Source organism: Dermochelys coriacea, chromosome 25 (genome assembly GCF_009764565.3).
Source record: "Dermochelys coriacea isolate rDerCor1 chromosome 25, rDerCor1.pri.v4, whole genome shotgun sequence".
NCBI classification, from domain to species: domain Eukaryota; kingdom Metazoa; phylum Chordata; order Testudines; family Dermochelyidae; genus Dermochelys; species Dermochelys coriacea.
In genome coordinates, this window is record NC_050092.1 from 3,730,413 (window position 1) to 3,748,947 (window position 18,535).

Consider the following 18,535-nt stretch of genomic DNA (forward strand, 5'->3'; position numbering starts at 1 on the left):
TTGCTTGCCAGCTCTGAGCTGGTGCAGTGGGGAAGGCACTGTCCTGGGACTGAGGGGATATGCAGCTACTCCTGGCTTACCTCAGGCAAATCAGTTATGCTCTGTGCCTTGGTTTCCCCTCTGCATTACTGAGGCATACTGCTGCTTTGAGCTATTGAGTTCCCTGAGCTCCTGTGCCTGTTGGCGCTCCCTGCGAGAGCCTGCTGCAGTCACATTTCCAAAAGGGGGGGCACGTGTGGCAAAATGTGGGTGTGAGGTCTGGGCTCTGCCAGGCTGGGAGGGAGGGGAACGCCACAGCCTGGCCCCAGTCAGACACCGATGGTGTCTGCTGAGCTCAGCCGTGGTCTGTGGAGATGACCACAGGCAGCTCGATCGCACTGTTCTGTGGGTCCACGCGCTCAGCCAGCTCCTGACATGTCAGAGCTCTGCCCACCTGCTTTTCTCCTCCCTTCCCTCCTGGTCTCACACCCTGCAGCCTCCGCTCCACCCGGTCAGCTCCAGGCGGCGACAGAGCCTGCCCCGCAGGATGTACGGAGCCACGGGCTTTCTGAACAAGCACTGAGCGCACCACAACGCTCCCGAGAGGGGTGTCAGCATTAGCTCCATGCTACAGGTGGGGAAACTGAGGTGCAAACCCCAGAGGACAACACTGCAGATGATGAGCTTCTCTGAAGACAAGGGCCTAACTGATGCCAAGTGAGTTGCTGGCAGAACGAGGACTCGGGGGCAGGGTTCCTGACCCCTAGCCTAGCACGCCGACCCTCCATCCACACTGCCTCCCACCCACCAGAAAGCCACAGAATGGGAGACGCCCCCCACCCCAACCCATCCACCAATCAGCACCTGCTTTTTTCCGGGAAAAGTGTGTTTCAGCTCGAGAACAGGCCTCAACCCACATGGGAGACATTTGGGGCAATTCTGAAAACAGGGAGGAACAGGCCCCAGGACTGGCAGGGACCCCCTGGGCCCCCGAGTCCAGTCCCTCCTAGTGAAGGCAGCTCCAGCTGATAATCCTGCTCCGACACACATCACGCTCCATCCTCAACCCAGCTAGGCTACAGCAACTCATCTGCCTCCCTGGGTTTACCTCCCTCCCCCCAGCCTAGGGTGACCAGATGTCCCAATTTTATAGGTTTCAGAGTAGCAGCCGAGTTAGTCTGTATCCACAAAAAGAAAAGGAGGACTTGTGGCACCTTAGAGACTAACAAATTTATTTGAGCATAAGCTTTCGTGAGCTATAGCTCACTTCATCGGATGCATTTCCACTGAATGCATCCGATGAAGTGAGCTGTAGCTCACGAAAGCTTATGCTCAAATAAATTTGTTAGTCTCTAAGGTGCCACAAGTCCAATTTTATAGGGACAGTCCTGATATTTGGGGCTTTTTCTTATGTAGACGCCTATTACCCCCCACCCCCATCCTGATTTTTCACCCTTGCTATCTGGTCACCCTACATGCCCAGCCTATTCCAACCCAAGAAGAGCAGGTGGAAAAGTGACCTTTAGGCCTCACTCTTTTGCAGCAATCACAGGGCAGCCGCTCAGGACTAGGGGCTCTTGAGAGGGGGGTTCTCATTGAGGGGAAAGGGCTGATTTTTTTTAACAGGCTGTTTTCTGCTGTGGGAGGCTTAGGAAGCCTGGCCCAGTGGTTAGGGCATGTGCCTCAGACTCCGGAGACCTGAGTTCAGGTCCCTCCTGTACCACAGACTTGAGCTGTGGGTGGCGGCAGCTGGCTCCTTTGAGCTGAATCGAGTTTTGCCCTTGACTCCAATGGGGCCAGAGCTTCAGTGCCCGCTCTGTGCAATTGGGATAAGAGCGCTGCCCTGCCTTATGAGGCTAAAGACTGTGAGATGCCCAGAGGCTACGGTGTTGGGAGCCAGATAAGTACTTAAGACAGACTCCCTGGGGAGGAGCAGGAGGATGGGGCTGGCTCGGAGAGGAGGGGGATGGAGCTTTCTCAGCCGACAGGGGGCTGGAGCTTTTAAGTTTTTAACACAGAGAGTTTTTCTTCCAGGGGTTTTTCGAGTGTTTGAGTCAAACGGGCATTGAGCAAACCCAGCACAGTTCAGCGCTCTCAGTGCAAGCTCTCCCCTTGCAGCTGATCTGGAGTCATGCCCTCCTCCCTCCTGCTAGCCCCCCACTCTCCAGAGAGCATCCCTGGGTGCAGAGGTGCTGACTATCTGATTTCCCCAGGCGTGCTCAAGCCCTGCTCTGCCCCAGACTCCATCCCCACTCCACCCCTTCCCCCAAGGCCCCACCTCTGCCCTGCCTCTTCCGGCCCCCACTCCTCCCCCTCCCCCCACTCCACCCCTTCCCCCAAGGCCCCACCCCTGCCCTGCCTCTTCCTGTCCCCACTCCTTCCCCTCCCCCCCAGTGCCTCCTGCCTGCTGCTGAACAGCTGATAAGCGGGGGGCGGGAGGCGCTGGGGGTGGGGGGTGAGCTGATCAGTGGGGCCCACTGGTGGTGCTGAGCACCCACTATTTGTTCCCATGGGTGCTCCAGGCCTGGAGCACCCACAGAGTCAGTGCCTATGCCTGGGTGCACCAGACCGGGACCTCCAAGGTGCCCCCTACAGGGAAAAGCAGCCTCCTAGGCCCGCTTTCCACACCATAAAGGAGCAGCCCCGAGCCCAAGGCCCGTCAGTGAGATCTCAGGGCAGGGTCCCTGCCATTGGCTGTGTGCTCTGTGCGGCCTCTGCCGGGAAGCCAGCAGCCCCCTGCCACGGCTCTGTCTGCAGCTCCCACCCCCGTGGCAGCTGGGGGCATGCCAGTGGGGGAGGAGAGGGACTGAAGGGATGTAAAAGTCTCCATTAGTACCACAGCTGCCTCTGATTCTCAGAGCAGGGGCCTGTAATTTGCCAGCTTCCTCTGCAATCACAGAGCTTCCCTCCTCGCTAGCTGGCATTGGGTGGGCGCCCATGGTGCGAGCTGCCCTCCAAAACCCAACCCCAGAGGCGGGTGGCGTCTGCCTGCTGCAGAGATGCCAGGGATCAGGTATGATTTGAGTCCCATCCTAATTAGCCAAGGGGAGGGTGGTTTACAGGTCAGGGCTGACCCCTCCTTTCAGCCCCAGCCAGGGGCACTGCAGGGCAGCAGAGCCAATCCTCTCTCACCAGGCCTGCATGCACAGCCCGGAGTCCCTCCTCCCTTCCCAACAGCTCTTCTCTGTCACTATTTACGCTCCTTGCTGCCTTTCCCCCGAAACGTTCAGTTCTTCACCCCCCCGGGCTAAATACAGCGAGGGAGGGGGAGAGAGGAGCAGTACCCCAAATGCAAAGCAATGGACAGCCCCTGGCATCGCCTGCCCCAGGTGCCGCGTGGCAATGTTCCGGTGGGTGGTTATGCACAGTGCACCTGCCTTTGCCTCAGTGTCCCCAGCTAGCCTGCAGCCCCCACATGCCAGCTGTCTCCTAAGATGGGCTTTCTCTCGCTCTCCATGGCTGTTAATTAGAGGCCCCAGGCAGGGCCCCGTGCGCTAGGGGCTGTACACACAGATAACAAACAGGTGGGGAACGAGAGCATGGAAGTTGGGGAGAGGGATAGCTCAGAGGTTTGAGCATTGGTCTGATAAACCGAGGGTTGTGAGTTCAATCCTTGAGAGGGCCATTTAGGGATGTGGGGCAAAAATTGGGGATTGGTCCTGCTTTGAGCAGGGGGTTGGACTAGATACCTCCTGAGGTCCCTTCCAACCCTGATATTCTATGATTCTAAGTGCCTGGCTCAGTGTCACCCAGCAGGGCCGTGGCAGAGCTGGGACCAGAAACTAGGTTGTCTGAGTTCCCATGCCATGCTCTGCCCACTAGACAAGACTTTCTCCCTGCCTAGAGCCCCTGCCCCGCTCGCCTGCCTGTCTGTCGTGGGGAACCGAAGCCCTGCGAGCTGGGTACGCAGCATGTGGTCAGCTGGTGTAAAGGGAATTTCAGCAGAGGTTCTGCAGATTTACACCAGCTGAGGATCTAGCCCCAAGCGGACCAACGACCTCAGTGTTGGGGCTCAGGCTGCCGGCGACCGCAGTGCGCTTCCCCCTCGCTGTGTGTCAGGGTGCAGGGGAGTGGTCCAAACCCCTCCTGGGTGCCAGACCCCACCCTGACGGGGCAAGACAGGGACACCAGCATGGGGAGGCCCCACCACCACCTCCAGTAGGGGGCAGCAATCCTGGGTCCAGGAAAGGGGCAGCCCCACATGCAGTATGTTCCCTTGCAGGGACTGCTTTGGCTTACGGGGGCTTCCCGGGCTGCCTGCCGTGCCTTGCTCCCCCTCTGCTGAGAGTCCCATCCCCATCGGGGTGCATCACGTCAGAGTTGTTTCTCTCATGGTCGGTTGCAATGGGAGATTGCTGGGGCCATGGGGTGAATGAGGGGACCCAGATGTGACTGCGGAGAGGCGGGACAAACGCGCACCCCTGCCTGACGCCGAGGAGCTGGCTGAGACAAGTGACACCAGCCGGTCTTGGATTGAGTGACCAGCCCTCGGATCAGTTCTGTGGCTCTTTTCTGCACCCACCCCACCCTCTTTAAACTGTGGACCCAGAACTGGATGCGGTGTCCAGGATTGACTCACCAACGCCAGACGCAGAAGTAAAATCACACTAGCCCTGTTTACCACCACCTCACACTGGGGTGCTGGTCCACTCTGACCCCAAACTCCTTTGGGGTTGCTGCTTTCCAGAGCAATTTCTGTGCACTCAGCTGCTATTGTACAGGGGTGATTTTTCCCCAAGGGGCTGGGAGGGGGCAGCGTGGGCTGCTGGTGCCTCCCTCATGCCGCCCTGGCATTCTCTATCTGGCCCCACATGTATGGCCCCTAGATGCTGCCAAGGTTGTGCATTGTGGGGCAGAACTGGCTCCATAATCTAGAGCCATGCCCCAGCACCGGCTAGGTACTGCCACAAACTCCTCCAGCTTCTACCCCTGTACAGGGCCCCCAGAGCCGGGACTCCCTGAGCCCTCTTTAATCACACCAGTCACCGGCTCCTTCCCTGTGCCGGACGTCCCGCTGACAAAGTGCAGCCAGGGCGTCGGGGGGCTGGCTGGGACCGAGGCCTCGGGTCGGGGACTGCTCAGCCCTGGCTCCGCGGCCAGGCTGGAGGGACTGGGGCAGGCCAGCCGAAAGGCCTCCGGCACTGAGAGAATTGCTGCTGCCCTCGACTGGCCTCCTCTGTGTTGCTCCCTAAGTCCCCCAAATTCAAGTTCATCCCACGATTACCTCATGTCTGGTTTCCGTTGGCAACCAGACGGGCTCTGGGCGTGACCCTCCTGCTGCAGGCAGCGGGCTCTGGCTCTCCCCGCCTGGATTGCCTGGCCTCTTCCTTCCACCTCTCCCTGGCCAGTCGCTTGTTCTCTTTAACCCTTCAGCTGTACAACGCCTAGTGGTTAGTGTAGGGGGACCAGCATTCCTAGGGCCCAAAGCTGTGGCTTTTCCATACCAGTCTGTGCCACTGACTCCTGCAGAACCGGGCCCCTGGGTTTTGTTCCTCACTGAGCACCCATGTGACCTTCAGCACATCACTTCCCTGCTCTGTGCCTCAATTTCCCTTCCCAACCCATGTCTTTTATTCTTGCCAGCTCTTCAGGTCAGGGACAGCCTCTCACTACAGTGCCTCGTGCAACCGGGTCCTGAGCTGCACTGATGCTGCTATGATACAAATCAGTGCAAACACAAGCAGTGAAAATCACTGCCCCCCCCGCCAACCCCCATGCCTCAGCTCCTCCATCCCTAAACCAGGAATAATAATAAAACTCAGCTGTCTCTCGGGGAGTTGAATTAATTCATGTTCTGACAGTACATAGAAATCCTTGGATGAAGGCTCTATCTATCTATCTATCTATCTATCTATCTATCTATCTATCTATCTATCTATCTAGTGAGGGAGCATGAGGTGCAAACACACCCTAATAAACATTCTCTTAACTTAGGCCAATAATGCCCCCCACCTAAAAAAACCCGGACCAAAATCACACACACAAAGAACAAACAAACACCCTCCCACCCTCTGGGGAAGAGTCAAAATAACGCAGGCAGACGGCCAGCAGCTGGGTGGGGGGTATCCAGTTTATTGCCTTGAATGCAGCACATACGAGCAGGTAGTGTACATGAATATTTGGTGCATGCAGCTCCTGGCCCTCGGAGACCAAGTATGGGCTCTGGAGACCAGAGTGACTGAACTGGAGGAACTAAGGGAGACAGCCAGGGACACAGACCAGGCTTTATAGGACACAGCAGAGCGGGCCCAGCCCCAGTCTGGCAGCTTCTGTGCTATTGGGGGGGGTGAAAGTCTCGGGGAAGGAGAACAGAGGGAAACTGAGTCCTGTAGTTGGGACCCTCTTTCCAGAAGACGTCGTGGTATCCTCTCGCACGGAGGACACCCCTCCAGGGGAGGGGACCCTGTTGTTAGGAAGAGACAGGAGACAGTAATGGGGGTTTGGTTATTAGAAGTATAGAGAGTTGGTTTGTGGTGACCAGGAGAACCACATGGTGAATTGCCTGCTGGGTGCGAATGTTGTGGATCTCTCGAGACATCTAGACAGACTTCTGGGCAGTGCTGGGGAGGAGCCAGTGGTCGTGGTACATGTAGGTACCAGTGACATAGGGAAAGGCAGGAGGGAGGTCCTGGAGGCCAAATTTAGGCTGCTAGGTCAGAGATTCGAGTCAAGAGCCTCCCTGGGAGCGTTCTCTGAAATAGCACAGGGCCAGTAAGACAGACAGAACTCCAGGGCCCCAGCGCGGGGATGAGACGATGGTGCTGGGAGGAGGGTTTAGGTTTGTTAGGACCTGGGGAACCATGTGGGAAAGAGGAGCCTGTACAGGAAGGATGGGCTCCACCGAAGCCAAAACAGAACCAGATTGCTGGCATAGAAAATTTAAAAGTTCATTGAGGAGGGAGAAAGCTGAGAGATGCGGAGGAGCAACAGTTCAGAGACATCCCTTAGGGGAGGATTTATTAAAGGGGATTCTCTATATCCTAGCAGAGAGGAGGGGATAGAGGTTGGTAAAATGCACGTAGGAACTGCAGAGAAACAGTCAAATGAAAAAGAGTCCCATTCAATTACATCACATGAAGGAAGACAACTAAATAGCGACAAATATTATAAGTGCTTGTACACAGATGCTAGAAGTCTAAATATTAAAATGGGTGAACTTGAGCACCAGGTATTAAATGAGGCTACTGATTTAGGAGGCATCACAGAAACTTGGTGGAACGATGATAATCGGGACACTGTAATACCTAGGTACGAAATATACAGGAATGACAGAGTAGCTGTTTTGGTGGGCGAGCGGCACTGTATGTGAAAGAAAGCACAGAGTCAAATATAGTGAAAATCTTAAATGAATCAGACGGTACCAGAGAATCTCTGTGGATAGAAATTCCATGCATGAATAAGCATGTAGCAGTAGGAATATACTACTGACCACCTGACCAGGATGGTAATGGTGATTGTGAAATGCTCAGGAAGGTTAGAGAGGCTACAGAAACAGAAAGCCCAGTAATAATGGGGGATTTCAACTATCCCCATACTGACTAGGTACATGTCACCACAGGACAGGGTGCAGAGATAAATTTCTAGATACAGTTAATGACTGCTTCTTGGAGCAGCTAGTCCACCAGGGGAGAGGCAGTTCTTGATTTAGTCCCAGGTGGCACACAGGATCTGCTCCAAGAGGTGAATAGAACTGAACCGCTCAGTGATAGCGACCATAAGGTAAACATCCTTGGGGCGGGGGAAAGAAATACCAAATACCCAGGAACATTTAGCTGCAGAAAGGGGAGCTACACAAAAATGAGGAAGCTAGTTAAACAGAAATGAAAAGGAACAGTCACAAGAGTGAAATGTCTGCAAGCTGCATGGAAAGTATTTAAAAACACTGTAATAGAGGCTCAAGCTAAATGCAGGCCCCAGATAAAAAAAACAATAAGAGGGCCCCAAAAAATGCCACCATGGCTGAACAACAGAGTAAAAAAGGTGATTAGAGACAAAAAGACATCTTTTAAAAAGTGGAAATCCAATCCTACTGAGGAAAACAGAAAGGCCCATTAGAAAGGGATCAGTTCTGGCTGCTGTCACAGTTGTTAGGTTTATGGAAATCCCTAAAACTAGGAGACTTTTATTCACAGAAGCAATTTTGTGCTTGTGTATTTAATATCACAGCAGGGTCTCACCCCCTGCCACCGATCAGTTCAGCTCCATTTGGTCAAGGCTTCCCATATTTAACATTGGGTTCAGTCAAATGCACCATATGATTCCTCCCTACTGTCCCCTGGCACTCAGATAACGGCTGGAAATCCTAGCCCTGGGCTAGAGTGTGATACAAAAGTGATGCATCAAGAGCTAACAAGATCAGCAGCAGACTGATATGCAATGAATACGTCAGAGGATCCAGCTGAATGCAGAATGTGAGCCCTGGGGATGGATAAAAGTTCCTAGCAGCTCCCTGGTGGGGGAGGGTATTTTGTCTTTATGAAGGAGGAGCCAGTGAGGGAACCCCGAGGAAAGAGCTGAGCTGGTCTGGACCAGGCAGCTTCCCCTGCAAGCCCACCTCAAACCCCCCTGCCCGGGGTGCACGTGTGACACCAGCAGGCTAATCATGCTGGTCATGCAGGGAGAAGCACCATCAGCGGGTGACCTGACCCCAGGCTGGAGAGAGGATTAGCGTCAGGCTGGTCTGATAATCCAGCACGTTATTAGTTTTGGGGATGATGGTTCCCACGACCTGGATTGCAACCCTCCAATGCAGGACTGCCTCGACCTGCACCCACATGGATCGAGGCTCACAGACCCTGAGAAGAGCTGGGTCAACACTGCTGTGCCTGCAGTGGGGCAGGACTGGAGAGAGGTGAGGGCAATGGGGTGAAGGTGGCTTGAAGCCCCTTTGGGCCACCCCAGCCTGTTTCTCCAGTGCCCTGCACCTTGGGTCACCTGGGCAAAGCCAGTGCCAAGTGTTGCCATCTCCACTTGGGGCCATCTTATGCCCACTTGGCACTGGTGCAAATGAGGACACAAGGTCCAGGGCATGGGAGAATCAGATCCCCCCCCACCCCATGCTGTGGGGGAGAGAAGATGGATGCACCAATGGTTAGAGTGATGGTCTAGGACTTGGGAACCTGGGTTAAATTCCCTGCTCTGCAACAAACTTCCTGTGTGACCTTGTGCATGTCGCCTGGCCTCTCTGTGCCTCAATTTCCCCATCCGTACAGTGGGGATAACAGCCTTGCCCTGCCGCCCAGATGGCTGGTGGGTTAATTCATCAAGGGGTGGGAAGTGCTCAGATACTATAACAGGAGGGGCTCAGGAAGAGCCGTGGCTGTGCAGCTGTCTGGGTCCGGCGTGGCCCTGGGTATGCTAGAGCAGCCCCAGGGTTGGGGGGCAGCTTGCCCTGCTGCTGTACCTGTGCTGTGGATGACACAAGTGATGCTTGCCGGGGGCACCCAGTGTAGCATGTGCCCAGGCAGTGCAGAATCGGCACTGATTGCTCCTCACGTGATTTGCCCACGTTCGTCTCTTGCCCCCAGTAAGACGGGGCTCTGGCTGTCTGAGGTTTGGGTTTCTGCTCTGAGCAGGCCCACTGGGAGCCCTCTTGAGTTCCACTTCTTCCCCTGCTGGGCTTTGGCAGGGCACGGCCAGGACAGGCCAATTCGCCATGTGGTCCATGAAAAACCCGTCAGCTTGCTCCAGGCAGCGGAAACAGGAACCAGACGGAGTATCCTGTGCGGTCGGAGCTCCTGCCCCCAAGTTCCAGGATGCCTGACCTGCAGCTGTCTGAGCCTTGGCCTATATTCGCTTCGGCTTGGTTTTGTCCCCAGCATTTCAACTTCCACAGAGGCTTTGACTCAAGATCCAATCTCCTCTGCAGGGACCTCAGACCCCCAGGATGGGGCAGCTGTGTATAGCTCCCCAGGCTCCTCTGGAATCTCCATGGATGAGCATGTGCCGTTTCCCAGGGCCGCAGCTGGGCTGGGCCATCGCACTGGCTCTCAGACCCCCGTGGCCGAGCAAGCATCTGGACTAGGCTCTGAATCTGAACATACCCAGAGCAGGGTGGGGCAGTGCTGGGGCCGACATTCCAGCCTGAACCACTCGGGAGGACAGCCTAGGCAGTGCTTGGATGAAAGACCTTTACAGCAAATCCATAGTGCTACAGGGGGCTCAGTAGGGGGTGCTCCCGCTCCCGGCCAGTGCTGACCCCAGTGTGGCGCAGGGCAGGTGGAGGGGTCAATAGAAGGCATGTCCCTCTGGGTGAGGTGAGGTGTAAACCCAAGATCCTCATCATTTGAGCTCATCAACGATCCCATGCTGGTCTGGATTTTGTTTGCAAGCGCTGGTCCAAATGCCCTTGTGGGGTGATTACAGCCTCCCCTGCATGGCTCCGGGCAACTGCACATGGACCCTAGACTCTTCTTCACCATCTGCCCTCCACCTTGGGGCAATATGGCAGGGCAAGATTTCCCAGCTGCTGTGCTTCACCCCAAGATGGCTGCACTGTAACAGTGGGTGACGTGATCTGTAGCCCCGCACAGGCAGATGGCCGGAGGGTTCTCTTCCTTTGGAGTGTGGCAGGGTGCAGTCCAGGCTCCTGCTGTCCCACTGCTGCATGTGGGCAGCCCAAGCGCGGTAACAGTCTGGCATGGAAACCTGGCCGGTTGGCTTGGGTGGGTGGGGCAGTTGGCAGATTCCCAGCCTCTCACTGCAGAGCAGAGATGGGGGCTGGAGCCAGGGGATGAGCCAGGTCCAGCACTCCCTGCTCCCCAGCACCTGCTTTGGGGGTTTCGGCCCTACTGCTGGGGCTAGTTGGGGGGAAGGGAGCTGGGGTACGGTCTCCTCACTGCCAGGAGATCGAATGGGGCATATGGCGGGAGGAGCCCACTGCTGCAGGGGGTTGGGGCTGCCCCCTGCTGTGCCCCTTTGTGCTGCTCATGGCGACAGGGCTCAGTTTCCTCATCGCCCCCTGTGCCTGGCTCAGCCCTGCCCAACAGTGTCACAGGGGCCCTGGCTCCCCCGTGCTCTGCTCAGACGTTACAGAAGGTCCCTAGCTTTGCCCCTTCCAGTCGGAGACAGGCAGCACAAGCGAGAGGCAAGCCCCACAGGCCGAGCTAGGCAGTGCAGTCTAACGGGTAGAGCGCTGGCCATGGACTCAGGGAACCTGGCTGCAATTCCTGACTGCCACTGCTCAGGCAAGTCCCTTCCCCTTGTCCCGTTGGACTGGAGGGGGGGTCTCGCCCCATGTGTACAGTGCCTAGCACACTGGTGTGGTGGCTTGGGGGTGCACCCCTAACTGTGCTGCCCAGGCTGGCTCGGATGTGGTCTGTGGCCCCGGCCCCAGTCCCAGATGTTTCTCTGGGGCAGCCCGAGGGAAGCCCTCTCGCTTGAGTCCTTTGGAGAAACTGAGCAGCCAAGATGGGAAACCATTTGCCGGAGTGCAGGGCAAGCCTGGACGAGAACCCAGCAGAGCCCCTCTGATCGGACCTGGGAACTAAACCTCTCTCTCGTTCCTAGTTTCTCTTGTTCCAGGTGACCCCAGGAAAATGGCCCCAGCCTCTTGCCAGGGGTACCAGCGCACCAGACAAGCCGGGCCACGCACAGCATCCCTTGTTCAGCCTGCGGCACTGTCTCACCTCTCCTGGGGTGCTGCTGCACCATCCCCGCTGCTCCAGGGGCCAGAGGGGGCTGGGCCGAGCCCCTCTTTGAAGTCCTGGCTGCCTGCTGGGGGAGAGGGACCTCTCCCAGCCTCCATCCTGCTGGAGAGCACCATGAATTATTTGCAGCTGGCTCCCTGGAGCTTCAGCAGCCCAGCTCCAAGCCTGGACTGACTCATTTCTATGAATGCTCCATGCTGTGCCAGCACGGTGTCTGCTGGCTGCACAGGGCCAGGGAATGGAAAATTACCGAGGAAACCACGTCCTGCTGGATGGGGTGGGGGATCCTGGCAGCCTTGCTAGAACATGCAGTGAGTGCCGCCGCAGGGGGACGAACCCCAGCAGACAGGGCCTGCTGCTGGGGCTGGGAGGACAGGCCCAGCTGAGAGCAGGGATCTGTGGGCAGGAGATCAGCCTCCTGGAATACTGCAAAGGGCCTTGTTCAGAAAGTGGGGTGATGTCTCTTCTGGGGTGAAGAAGGATCTGCAGAGAATCCACTCCTGGCAGGGCAAGCAGGCAGCGCCACCTATTGCCCGATGCTTCCCATGATCAGACTCAGTTTTCTGACGAACTTTAACCATCTGGGATGAAATTGTCCACGTCAGGTCTCTGCTCAGGGCTGGATTTTTTAGCAAAATTCCAACCAAAACGGTCCACCCGTTCCTCTAAGTGAGGCTGGGGAAAACCCATTGCTGTGCCCATGTAAACAATTCTTCCAGCTGTTTAGCTGAGCAGCTCTGGTGCCCCGGTGCTGTGTAGCAGGGACTAGAAATTTGGCGGTGTGTGTGTCTGCCTGCAGGGAGCTGCCTTCTTCCAGCCCCATGAAAATCTGCCCAGATTCAGAAATCTCAGCTTGCACATGCTCAGTAGAGAAACATAGAATCATAGAATATCAGGGTTGGAAGGGACCTCAGGAGGTATCTAGTCCAACCCCCTTCTCAAAGCAGGACCAATCCCCACTAAATCATCCCTGCCAGGGCTTTGTCAAGCCAGACCTTAAAAACTTCTAAGGAAGGAGATTCCACCATCTCCCTAGGTAACACATTCCAGTGCTTCACCACCCTCCTAGTGAAAAAGTTTTTCCTAACATCCAACCTAAACCTCCCCCACTGCAATTTAAGGCCATTACTCCTTGTTCTGTCATCTGCTACCACTGAGAACAGTCTAGATCCATCCTCTTTGGAACCCCCTTCAGGTTGTTGAAAGCAGCTATCAAATCCCCCCTCATTCTTCTCTTCCGCAGACTAAACAATCCCTGTTCCCTCAGCCTTGCCTCATAAGTCATGAGTTCCAGTCCCCTAATCATTTTTGTTGTCCTCCGCTGGACTCCTTCCAATTTTTCCACATCTTTCTTGTAGTGTGGGGCCCAAAACTGGACACAGTACTCCAGATGAGGCCTCACCAATGTCTGCTGGCAATGCCCCTACTTACACAGACCAAAATGCCGTTAGCCTTCTTGGCAACAAGGGCACACTGTTGACTCATATCCAGCTTCTCGTCCACTGTAACCCCAAGGTCCTTTTCTGCAGAACTGCTGCCTAGCCACTCGGTCCCTAGTCTGTAGCGGTGCATGGGATTCTTCCATACTAAGTGCAGGGCTCTGCACTTGTCCTTGTTGAACCTCATCAGATTTCTTTTGGCCCAATCCCCTCATTTGTGAAGGGCCCTCTGTATCTTATCCCTACCCTCCAGCGTATCTACCTCTCCTCCCAGTTTCGTGTCATCTGCAAACTTGCTGAGGGTGCAATCCACACCATCCTCCAGATCATTAATGAAGATATTGAACAAAACCGGCCCCAGGACTGACCCTTGGGACACTCCACTTGATACCGGCTGCCGACTAGACATGGAGCCATTGATCACTACCCGCTGAGCCTGACAATCTAGCCAGCTTTCTATTCGCCTTATAGTCCATTCATCCCACCCATACTTCTTTAACTTGCTGGCAAGAATACTGTGGGATACCGTATCAAAAGCTTTGCTAAAGTCAAGAAATAACATGCTCATTGCTTTCCCCTCATCCACAGAGCCAGTTATCTCATCATAGAAGGCAATTAGATTAGTCAGGCATGACTTGCCCTTGGTGAATCCATGCTGACTGTTCCTGATCACTTTCCTCTCCTATAAGTGCTCCAGAATTGATTCCTTGAGGACCTGCTCCATGATTTTTCCAGGGACTTGTCAAAGTTGTCATAGTTTGGCAGCTAAACGCACCAAAGATTCCACCCACACTGAGCATGTTCCAGCCCCTCGCAGCTCCTCTGTGTTGAGGGGGCTGTGCAGGTACCATCCCCACAGAGCCACTGAGCACGCTCTACCCTGGGGCTGCAAGGGACAAATGGGACTTGCCATTTAATTGCTCCTTCTGGGTCCTGGAGCCAAGGGTCTGTCTGTCCCGTGTGCTCAGTGCCCCCCTGGCAGCGTAGACACAGCTTGGTGGGAATGCAGTGGGGTGAGGAGCCAGGCCTTGGGGTGGGGAGGTGGGAGATGGGACAAGAGCAGAGGAGCTGGGGTACTGAGAGATCTCATTGTCCCTGGTTTTCCTGTGGGGTGGGAAGCAGTATGAATCCCTATGTGTAGACACACTCATACTGGTTTAACCCTTACTTACACTGGTTTAGCTTAAGCCTGTAATTTGCCAGCACAAACTGAACTGGTTTAGGCCAGTGTTAAACTGTTTTACGTAATAACATAAAAACGGCCATAATGGGTTAGACCAAAGATCCATCTAGCCCAGTATCCTGTCTTCCAACAATGGCCAATGCCAGGTGCCCCAGAGGGAATGAACAGAACAGGGAATCATCAAGTGATCTATCCCCTGTCGCCCGTTCCCAGCTCCTGGCAAACCGAGGCTAGGAACACCATTCCTGCCCATCCTGGCTAATAGCCATTGATGGACCTGTCTTCCATGAATTTATCTAGTTCACTAATGTGTCTAGATTAAGGGTTTGTGCCGGTGTAACGGGATCAATTTACATCAGTGTAACTTTCCTAGTATAATGACAGGTTTCAGAGTAGCAGCCGTGTTAGTCTGTATTCGCAAAAAGAAAAGCAGTACTTGTGGCACCTTAGAGACTAACAAATTTATTAGAGCATAAGTTTTCGTGAGCTACAGCTCACTTCATCGGATGCATTTGGTGGAAAAAAACAGAGGAGAGATTTATATACACACACAGAGAACATGAAATAATGGGTTTATCATACACACTGTAAGGAGAGTGATCACTTAAGATAAGCCATCACCAGCAGCAGGGGGGGGAAAGGAGGAAAACCTTTCATGGTGACAAGCAAGGTACGCTAATTCCAGCAGTTAACAAGAATATCAGAGGAACAGTGGGGGGTAGGGTGGGGGGGGGGAGAAATAACATGGGGAAATAGTTTTACTTTGTGTAATGACTCATCCATTCCCAGTCTCTATTCAAGCCTAAGTTAATTGTATCCAGTTTGCAAATTAATTCCAATTCAGCAGTCTCTCGTTGGAGTCTGTTTTTGAAGCTTTTTTGTTGAAGGATAGCCACTCTTAGGTCTGTAATCGAGTGACCAGAGAGATTGAAGTGTTCTCCAACTGGTTTTTGAATGTTATAATTCTTGATGTCTGATTTGTGTCCATTCATTCTTTTACGTAGAGACTGTCCAGTTTGGCCAATGTACATGGCAGAGGGGCATTGCTGGCACATGATGGCATATATCACATTGGTAGGTGCGCAGGTGAACAAGCCTCTGATAGTGTGGCTGACAAAGAAAATAACAGAACGCCACTAGCCATCACCTTCAGCCCCCAACTAAAACCTCTCCAACGCATCATCAAGGATCTACAACCTATCCTGAAGGACGACCCATCACTTTCACAGATCTTGGGAGACAGGCCAGTCCTTGCTTACAGACAGCCCCCAATCTAAAGCAAATACTCACCAGCAACCACACACCACACAACAGAACCACTAACCCAGGAACCTATCCTTGCAACAAAGCCCGTTGCCAACTCTGTCCACATATCTATTCAGGGGATACCATCATAGGGCCTAATCACATCAGCCACACTATCAGAGGCTCGTTCACCTGCGCATCTACCAATGTGATATATGCCATCATGTGCCAGCAATGCCCCTCTGCCATGTACATTGGCCAAACTGGACAGTCTCTACGTAAAAGAATGAATGGACACAAATCAGACATCAAGAATTATAACATTCAAAAACCAGTCGGAGAACACTTCAATCTCTCCGGTCACTCGATTACAGACCTAAGAGTGGCTATCCTTCAACAAAAAAGCTTCAAAAACAGACTCCAACGAGAGACTGCTGAATTGGAATTAATTTGCAAACTGGATACAATTAACTTAGGCTTGAATAGAGACTGGGAATGGATGAGTCATTACACAAAGTAAAACTATTTCCCCATGTTATTTCTCCCCCCCACCCCACCCCCCACTGTTCCTCTGATATTCTTGTTAACTGCTGGATTTAGCGTACCTTGCTTGTCACCATGAAAGGTTTTCCTCCTTTCCCCCCCTGCTGCTGGTGATGGCTTATCTTAAGTGATCACTCTCCTTACAGTGTGTATGATAAACCCATTGTTTCATGTTCTCTGTGTGTGTATATAAATCTCTCCTCTGTTTTTTTCCACCAAATGCATCCGATGAAGTGAGCTGTAGCTCACGAAAGCTTATGCTCTAATAAATTTGTTAGTCTCTAAGGTGCCACAAGTACTGCTTTTCTTTTTCCTAGTATAGACAGGAACTAAAATTCCCTTCTTCCCCTGGCGCTGGGGTTTCAGTGTCTTGGGGTGCCCCAGGAATCCCTGGGGGGGGGAATAAACAGGTTACGTCAGGCTTCACAAACAGACAATGTCCAGGCCAGAATTAGAAAAACCAGGACACAGCCTGTGTGCAGCAGCCAGGAGGCCGCGTCCCCGAGATCACTCATGTGCTGTCTCGGTGGGAGCATCTGGGCACTGAGATCTGACCCAGTTCTGCATTTCCCCGGCAGGTGGCAGCACAAGGCCCCCCTGCACTGTGTCTTTGCAGGGCCGGGGGTCCCGGTGCTGAGTGCAATCCCAATGGCCAGTCCAGGCCTGGACCCCCTGCCACTGCCACTGGGGGCCATCCAGTGACACCTGATCGCTGGGAACTGAACTGACTCGCTGAGTTTCTGCGTCCGCCCCCAACCCCGGGGAAATGTCTGAGAAACTGAGGCAGAGAGAGGGGCTGGGGGAGTGGGTACGAAAAGGAGGGAGACAAGGCACACTTGTTCCCTGAGACGGAGTAGAGAGAGGCTGCTGCTGGTGGCTGGAGCTCCGGATATGCACCTGCTCTGAAGATCTGCTTTCCCTCTGAGGTTTAACTGATCTGACTGGGCCCAGGTGGGGAGCGGACGGGACAAAGGGGAAAGCCGGGGAGCTGTGGCTGGAGCCAAGAACAACGCAGGTGTTTGGGTGACACTGGGAACGTCAATCATCCATCATTGCTGCGCTTGGGAGTGGTGGGGCAGGCGGGGCTCAGTCAGGAGAGAGACACCCCAAGGATCACCAGCACAGCTACCCCCAGCACAGCATCCTGCAGCTCCATAGCTGGGCACGGGGGCAGCGCTGACTTGGAAGGCAGAGTGCCTCACAGTACCCCCCGGCATTGCACTGGGGCTCTGAGGGGACAGCGCCTCCTACCCAGTCACCCACCTGCTCTCTGCACCCCTAGTGTTGCAGCACTAAACACAGAGGGCAAAGGGGCCCTGCTGAGTCACCCACCCGGCTGCCCACAGCACAGAACCCTCTAGTGCCACCCCGAGGCATCGGGCATGACCCTGAGGGAAGAGCACAGCACCCCACCATTGCTGAAGGGGTGGTTCAGCCGGAAGAATCCCCCCTCCCCACCCCAGTGAATGGCGACACTGCTGCCTGCGGTATCCTGGCCTCCCACCAATCACTAGCCCAGCGCGACATTGTGGAGCCAGCCGGGCAGCGGATCCCACGCATCATGTCCTGCAACCGCGCTTGTAGGTACTGGTGTCTTCCCAGCTGTCCCTCTGCTACATGGCATGGCCACACAGGAAACAGAACTCGGGTCTGCGGGCGCTGAGAGCACAGGCCCTGCCACTTGAGCCAACTCCCCCACTAGCCCTACAGAGGCTATGACACACAGTGAAGCACTTCCGAAGCCAGTCAGCAGAGGTCGCACTCACACACATTGCAGGGTAAAGTAACAGCATGATCAGCAGAGAGCGACCGTGGGGATGGGGTGCAACTTTTGCTAAAAACCACGTGGTATTCGGGGCTTTGGGTTTAGCCCGCAGCTGTCAAATGATTAAAAAAATTAATCACGATTCATCGCACGTTTAATCGCATTGTTAAACACTAATAGATACCAATTTATTTAAATATTGTTGGATGTTTTCTACATTTTCAAATATATCAATTTCACTTACTACACAGAATACCAAGTGCCCAGCGCTCACTTTCTATTATGATTTTTGTTTGCAAATATTTGCCCTGTAAAAAAGATTTTAAAAATGGTATTTTTCAATTCACCTCACACAAGTACTGTAGCGCAATCTCTTTGTTGTGAAAGTGCATTATAGGGTGGGGAATTAGAGGTAGGACTCCATAAATGTAAACAAATGTGTTTGTCTGAACGATTGGCTGAACAAGATGTAGGACTGAGTGGACTTGTAGGCTCTGAAGTTTTACACAGGTTTTTTTTTTTGAGTTATGCAACAAACACAAATCTACATTTGTAAGTTCCACTTTCAGGATAAAGAGATTGCACTCCAGTAACCTGTATGAGATTAATTGAAAAATTCTATTTCTTTTCTTTATCTTTATCACAGTGCAAATATCTGTCATCAAAAATAATAATATAAAGTGAGCACTGTACACTTTGTATTCTGGGCTGTAATTGAAATCAGTATATTTGA

General features: G+C 53.8%; 1 protein-coding gene across 16 annotated transcripts in view; it reads right to left on the bottom strand.

Moving 5' to 3' along the window:
- The window catches only part of NFIC (nuclear factor I C), a 161,025-nt gene that overhangs the window by 12,742 nt on the left and 129,748 nt on the right, over window positions 1–18,535 (bottom strand). For 4 of the 16 annotated variants that reach the window (XM_043502804.1, XM_038384229.2, XM_043502809.1 and 1 more), the window contains one exon: window positions 6,032–6,382. The exons of 11 other annotated variants lie outside the window; for them this stretch is intronic. In XM_043502804.1, coding sequence (XP_043358739.1) covers window positions 6,254–6,382 — 129 coding nt within the window. In that variant the 3' untranslated portion in view covers window positions 6,032–6,253. Of the gene's footprint in view, window positions 1–6,031; window positions 6,383–18,535 lie in introns of those variants that run through there. One more of the 16 variants, XM_043502807.1, reaches the window with a different exon arrangement.